This window comes from Gigantopelta aegis, chromosome 8, assembly GCF_016097555.1.
Source record: "Gigantopelta aegis isolate Gae_Host chromosome 8, Gae_host_genome, whole genome shotgun sequence".
NCBI classification, from domain to species: Eukaryota; Metazoa; Mollusca; class Gastropoda; order Neomphalida; family Peltospiridae; genus Gigantopelta; species Gigantopelta aegis.
This window is the reverse complement of record NC_054706.1, coordinates 72,407,165-72,415,009: the sequence shown is the minus strand read 5'-3', so window position 1 is coordinate 72,415,009 and position 7,845 is coordinate 72,407,165. Positions and strand designations below refer to the sequence as shown.

General features: G+C 41.7%; 1 protein-coding gene across 1 annotated transcript; it reads left to right on the top strand.

Annotated features, from left to right (window-relative positions):
• Positions 1-1,327: 1,327 nt before the first annotated feature.
• LOC121379813 (uncharacterized protein F54H12.2-like) lies at positions 1,328-2,635 on the top strand. Its single transcript, XM_041508465.1, has one exon. It carries the CDS (start codon positions 1,328-1,330, stop codon positions 2,633-2,635), a length of 1,308 nt encoding a protein of 435 aa, XP_041364399.1.
• Positions 2,636-7,845: the final 5,210 nt, after the last annotated feature.

Genomic DNA, 7,845 nt, shown 5'->3' with positions numbered 1-7,845 from the left:
TTGGGTTATCTGCTGCCAAATCCCAAGATCAAAACTAATAAGCACCATGGATAAGTACATTACCATTCGAAGTACAGACAGCACGTCTTACTTTCCCGACAACACACACTGGTCTTTTAGAGTCAATCTGTATGACAGACTACATCTCGGTAAAAAGTGGGTGGTAGCAGCCACCGAAATCACCATTCAGAACTGGGACGTCTCGAGAAAATCAGACTGTCGTGACATCTACATGTGTTCCAACATCTGCCACAGCTCAGACGTTGGAGAAAGAAAGGAGCCTCTTTTGAGACGCATCTGTTTGATGGGGAATAAAAAGGAAAGGTCATTTGTGTTTCCACAATATCATTACATACCCCTGAGACTGGAAGATCTGCAGATCGTGGACATCTATATACAGGACGCAGATGGCAATCCAGCTTCATTTATCACGGGATCAGTGACGGTGACACTTCACGTGAAACCACAGCCTTTTTGGTTTTAAGACATGGACCAATACGTTTTGAAACATTACAATTATTTAAAAATGATGACGAACATTCACGATTATCAGATGACTCTGGGATTACTGAATGAAATGAATGCAGAACAAATGTTGGCCTTGGTGGCGATTGTTCAAGGGTTGCTGGACGGACGTATTAACGTCACAGCAGGACAGAAACGTAGATTTTTACAGTCTAACAACGAGTATCTGAACATGTTAAAAATACTGGTATCACCTGCCGTGATGAATAGAACTAGAAAACGTATATTGAAACAAAACACCCCTTTGTTAGCCTTCATTTTGAACGACAGTCACTTGGATCAGATGAAAGCAAAAACCGTATGGTCAGTGGTCACGGATCGCTGGAGATATGCAGGATCTCTATAAATAGGATGTCTGTCAAAAACCATCATCATTTGAGATATAACCTTCAGAGGAGCAACATGTCAGACCAATACAAGCTATATGTTCCAAACGTCGACAAGTGGACCCGTTTCTACAAGCTGCAGGCACAAGGCAAACTTCAGCCTCACTTCGAAATTCAACGTGGTGGAAAGAGTCAGATCATGTACAGTGTGGATCGATGCCTAGAACTCTACGACCCAACGTGGAAAAAAGAAAAAGAGGAACAGAACAAACCCCCGACACCCAGTGTTGTCATGGTCTCTCCAACGCAGCAAGTGGTGGAACAAGCTAAGGCCGAACAGAAACGTCTTCTGAAAAGTATAAAAGGGAAAGCAACAGAGCGACCAATCAGTTCACCAAGAAAGCGCAAAGGAGACACAACGAGCAGAAGCAATCAGAAAAAGCAGAAGACAGATCGCTTTAGTAAAAAGAAGTAAGATGGCTTCCTATATGAATAAAGCTGAAGTAGAGGCCCATGCCGAAGAATTATCTATTTTTGAACTTCCACGTACATTCACTTCTGTGGAAAAAATCTATTATGAAGATACGAGACCCACATCTCAGATCACCACAGAAAACAGTCCTGTGGAGTTTAACGTTTATGGACAAGGCATCGATTACATCGACCTGAAACGTACCAAACTACACGTGAAAGCCAAAATCGTCAAAGCCGACGGCAGCGCTTTGGTCAAAGACGAGAAGGTGGGACCCATTAATCTGTGGCTCCAAAGTTTGTGGTCGCAAGTGGATCTGACACTCAATGGAAAACTCATCACCACGTCGACCAATCTGTATCCATACAAGAGTTATCTCAAAGTGTTGTTGAATGGTACGTCCACAGCCAAGGAATCGTCTCTGCAATCTCAACTGTACTACAAAGACACAACAGATGGAAACACTTTGGACGGAGCAGATCCTATAAATGGCATCAATTCGGGACTCGTTAACAGGGGTGCTTTTTGTGAATTGAGTCACACCGTGGGTATGAAAGGACCGCTATGTGAAGACTTTTTAGACATCAAACGTTATCTCATCAATGGCGTCAATCTACAGATCAAACTGTTTCGGACCAGGCCTTCCTTTCATCTGATGGCAGGAGAAGATAATCCTGATTACAAAGTCAAGATCGAAGATGTGTACCTCAGAGTCTGCAAAGTGCGACCCAACACAGCCATCATTACGGCCCACGCCAAGACGTTGCAGAACACTGAAGCCATATATCCTTTCACGAGGAGCGACATCAAAGTGGCCTCCATACCCAGGGGACAACTCAGTTTCCATTGGGATCACTTGTTTCAAAACAAATGTCCAAACAAAGTTGTGGTGGCACTGGTCTCTGCCGAAGCAGTGAATGGCAGTTACACCAAAAATCCATTTAATTTTGCCATGTACGATCTCGACACCATTGCCTTATATGTGAATGGTGAATCATTACCGGCTCAACCTCTGCATGTGAACAACAATCAGTACATCTCGGCCTACAACAATCTGTTTGAGGGGAGAGAATCCATAGGACTGGACGTGTCTAGAGATGATTTTGGAGGGGGATATGCTCTGTATCAATTCACCTTGGAACCTTTCCACTTGAAGGACGGATACCTGGATCTTATAAAAAGGGGTAATCTACGACTGGACTTACAGTTTAAAAAAGCCTTACCAGAAACGGTCAACTGTTTGATCTACTCAGAAGACAACCTTCTGCTTCAAATCGACGGAGCCAGGAACATCTTGTATGCAGAACCATGAACACCTTACAGTTGGTATGTGCTCTGAACGCCGATCCAGTCACGAGACATGTCAGAGTCTATGCTGCAGACGAACTTCCACGGCACCGACTGACCCGTTTTCCACGAGGATTCATCGTCAATACAGAACCCTCGACGATGAGAGGACGACACTGGGTGACCCTATGGTTAGACAGTGCTAACCATGGATAATTATTTGACAGTTTTGGAAAGCCTCCAGAATATTACCAGAGACAGTTTCGAGCCTTTCTGCAGAGAAACAGTGTATGCACCCACTACAATGACAGGGGGCTTCAAGACGTCAACAGCAACTCGTGTGGACTGTTTGCGCTGTTTTATGTCATGATGAAATCGACGGGATCTTCGCTCAGAGACATTCAAAATTATTTTTGTTCAGATACTAGAGTCAACGAGACCATCGTGTATCAGTTTGCCTTAACTTATTTTAATCATTGTATATTATAGGTTTTGCCCTTCAGGCCTCTCGATGTAACCCAATGTGTGTCCATTTTATATATGTGTGGTTGTCTCTACAGAGACCAGAGATTGTAATTAGAAATAAATGAAAAACACCCCAAAATTTCGCTAGCCCACACAAGTCCCGCTCGAATCGATGGACGGTTGGGAGGTATGGCACTGTGTTTTGTTTTTACTACAACACAACATCAACACAACATAACAACAAATACATTTTTCAAATACTTTATTTGCTCCCGTTTCAAACCAGTGGAGATAAGGGTTAAGGAGCAGACCTCTATTCCACTTTACAATGATTTCCATTTAAATTGTTTTTTGTTCTTTCGTTGTGGTATTCCCGGTGGGCGCTTCTGTCTCTGTAGGGTTGGTTCCATCTTTATTGATTTCTCTGGGGTCGGCATCTTCTTTGGGTCCATTGTCTTCTTTTTCACATCAGCCACAGGTTTGGACACAATGGGAGGTGTTTGCCCTTTTCCATCTTGAATTTGTTTGGGTTGTGTTGCATCCATCACTTGTCCTTTTAATAGTCGTATATATTTTTCTTCAGGCACCAGAATGTTTTTTGTCACGTGTTGCATTATACTGTTTTTAACAAGGGTGCTATACTCTGTAACACGAGTACGATGATATCAGCTCGTAACACCTTTTTCTTCTTCTTGTCGGAAACCGTTTTGTCACCCAACACACGTAATACTTTTTTGTGTTTCTTCAACTTTTCAAATGTCTGTTTGGAGAGTGGAACGTCACCATACAATATATTGGCAATAATGAAGGTCAAGGTTTTCAACTGATCCGTGGTAATGTGTTTCAAGAGTAGATTTGTCTGCTTCGTGGATTTTCCATACAACAGGAACCGAAGAAAAGACAAGTTCTCCTTGATGACTTGAGACATTTTGACGTGGCTTTAAAAATGGGCTGCTATTTATACTCTCGGGACGTAGACGATGGAGTCTTCATTGGGAAATATCCGAGTTCTCAGTCTCAGCTTATCATCACCATGGGGCGACATGTCCACCACCAAATAATTAAAAGGGGTCTTCATGGCATCCTTATAAGCTTCCACCAAAACACCTGCACATCCTGGAAACAACTGATGGCCAAGCGTCATGATCTGCGACGTATCTCTCACGTTTTTAAACAGAACGAGATACCACGTGTTGAGAGCAATGGTTCTTGCAGACTTTCCCTGTCCATAAATGTTTTGGGTAATGAATATGACGCTCAGTCTTCTGTGATGACATCCTTGTGTAAACAGTAGCTCTATGTCTTTGTGTTCCAGTACTTGGTGCATGAGATCATCCAAAATTATGAGTCCATGTTGTTCATCAGCAAAGTCTTCTATGTCCACCTGTGTAGGTAATCCTGGATGAAACGTAAGGTTAGCTACAGTTTTTTCCATCTCGTCGTAAAGTGTCTGGTACACGCCATAGCAATACATGATTTTCTTTGGAGGGTCTTTGACGTACATGCCATTCAGGTTCTTCAGAAGTCTGTATACCCACTGAGTCTTACCAGCACCCGTTGGGCCTGATACACACATACTCGAGCAAGGTTCAAATGGTGCCAAACTCTGTGTTTCCCACCAAGGACGTGTGGGATCGACCACTGCTTCGGGACTCCACGAAATGGCACTTTTAGGTAATGTGGGTTTCACTGATTCGAATGTCTCCTTTGTCAACCACGATACTCTGTCTTTCAAATTGTGCACTTGAGACAGATGGTTAGGAAGTCTCAACAAATTCTTGGCCAGGCATCCAGGAACGGGACAATCTTTTCTGACACGACCCATAGCGACAAATGTATCTATTAAACTAAACTACTTTGCAAATCACAACTATTTTTATAGAGTGGCCCTGTGTGGCCCTGACGTGGCCCTGAGTGGCCCTGATGTGGCCCTGACGTGGCCCTGGCGTGGCCCTGAGTGGCCCTGTGTGGCCCTGAGTGGCCCTGTGTGGCCCTGAGTGGCCCTGACGTGGCCCTGAGTGGCCCTGAGGTGGCCCTGTGTGGCCCTGATGTGGCCCTGAGTGTGGCCCTGAGTGGCCCTGTGTGGCCCTGAGTGGCCCTGGTGTGGCCCTGACGTGGCCCTGGTGTGGCCCTGAGTGGCCCTGTGTGGACCTGATGTGGCCCTGATGTGGCCCTGTGTGGCCCCGGTGTGGCCCCGACGTGGCCCCGACGTGGCCCTGTGTGGCCCTGACGTGGCCCTGAGTGGCCCTGACGTGGCCCTGTGTGGCCCTGATGTGGCCCTGAGTGGCCCTGAGTGGCCCTGAGTGTGGCCCTGATGTGGCCCTGACGTGGCCCTGACGTGGCCCTGTGTGGCCCTGTTATTATTATGATTGTGTTATATTCCTATTATTTTATAACGCTATTCGTTGTTTTGGTTGCTGTATACATTTTAACATTTATTTTTAATAAATCTAAAAGTGAATTGTCCCTTAGTTGTAAAATATTAATTTGACGTTCCCTTTAAGTACGCCAAAAGACGATACATGCTCTTTAAAAACGTTACGTGTAAGCAGCGACCTGTTTTTCAGTCTATAATCCTATACATCTCAGCGCGAATGCCCTCGCTCCAATTATGTGAAATGTTTTACGATGTACACACGCATCACATTACATGATGTTTCACGCTGGCTCAATTTCGCACCAAAAGAGTTTACCGATTATAACAGTGCCACAGAAACACAGATTCACAGCTGGCGGGAGGTTAAAGTTCACACGCAGACGATTATTTTTGGCTGCGGATCGACAGAAAAAAATAAACTCAAACATCGTTACGTCGATTCCACAGAAAGAAAATTAAAACGGAATTAGTTTACATGACCTAAAAATTAGTCCCATATATTACACCTTGAAACACTACAGAGGCGGGTCTATGATTTTAAGAAAATTCCACCTCGTGTGGGCACCACTTCAATAGTCTTCAGTTTAAACTATATTTAATTTATTATATGGTTTGCATTAATTTCGTCATATTTCTTGTCATTCTTTGTTCAGCATTGCAAACTAATGCACACACACAAAATACATCATTTTCCAAATTTTAACATCAAGAGACGGGGTTGTTGTTTCGGTAGATTGTGTAACTTATTTATTAAACAATGTAATTCCATACTATTTTTTTCTCTTTTATTTTAGTGATCCCTACTAAGTCCTTTACTAAAAAAATTGCGGTTATGTTTTAGTAAATAATGTTTTAATAATATTATTACAGTGCACTATAGTTTTACAAGTTCATATTTTATTTATAATGTATTTGTCCTCCTCATCGTATTTGCTATCGTGTGAGAGAAAACGCATTGATGGTAAAAAAAAAAAATTAAAAAAAAAAAAAAAAATAAAAAAAAAAAAATTGGCGCCAAAATTATGGAAAGATTTTCTCGTTTGGTAATTTTTGCAGGAAGTTTGCAGGTTTCTAGTTCATATAGACAGGGTCTCTGGGTTAGGAGAACAAATCGGGTCAACGGTGGGGGTATAAATTTCATGTTTTTGTAACACATTATTAATAACCATGGACTGCTTCAGCGATAATGCGTGAACAACTTTACTGTTTTCATTATTGATTTAAATTTTATTTTTGGCAAAATTACAGTTAGTTAAAGCATGTAAAATGTATCATTTTAAAATCAGTAATGTTTGGTTCCAAATTATTTTTCACATCAAAAGTTGAGTTTAAAAGTCTCATTCACGTTAAAACTAATAAATGTCATCTTTTTTTCTTTCTGTTTTTTAGAATCGATCAGTTTGACTTAGAAAGTCTCCTGGACCAGTGGAGGTAAGATTTTTGTTATAGTTCACTATCGTCATAGTTGATTTTTAAAAAACATCATGTTTTATGTTCCACACGGTGATGTTCGATAGGTTACAATATACACGGCTTTGATCAATGCTTGTATTTTTATGTAATTTTTGTATATTTCCAGTGACGAATTTTATAATAATGTGGCGGCCACCACCACCACCACCGTAGCAGCAGCCACCATCACCACCGCCACCTCCACCACCCCAACTGCCGCCGTCGCCACCACCCCAACTACCGCCGTCGCCACCACCCCCACTGTCGCCGCCACTACATACCCTACACTGAGGGATCTTTTAACCCCCCCCCAAAAAAAAAAAAAAACCCACTGATATGTAAGTATGTTTACTAAAAAACACACTACCTTACTGTTCTTGTAAAACCGTGGTGTTTTATTTTTGATGCCTTTCATATAATTAAAATATTAAGGTCCAGAGGATGATATTTGTTATAGGGACGTCAGAAGTAGTCGGAGTGGGTGAGGGGATGTTTTCTATACCACTACAATGTCTAGACATGATTTTATAACATGGTATTAAAGTGAGAATCGTGCAATTATTACATATATATATTAAGCTTTTCAGGAATATTAACTTTTTTTGAGTGCATCAAATTTGAAAAACTATTTCTTTTTTTCCAGGGACAGAAGACAAATTAAAAAAGATCTGGATAGTTTGATTTTACAAATTCAAGAAAAAAAAAAAAATAATAATAAAAAAAATAACAGGTCTATGGGTATGATGCCTTGTCAATGACACTAATCGGGGCACATTCGCATATATTTGTTATTAACAATTCGACTGAACCACCTTTATGTGATCTACGATTCGCCCGCTATCCTGTCAACGCCAGGTGTATTATTTGCAAGGTTAACGCTCTTGATTAAACAAATATTTTTTTCAGGAAATAAGTGTATGATTTAAAAATATTTATTCAAA

Excerpts from the sequence above, each read along its gene's own strand:
- LOC121379813 (XM_041508465.1), top strand. The coding sequence starts at position 1,328 with ATGGCTTCCTATATGAATAAAGCTGAAGTAGAGGCCCATGCCGAAGAA.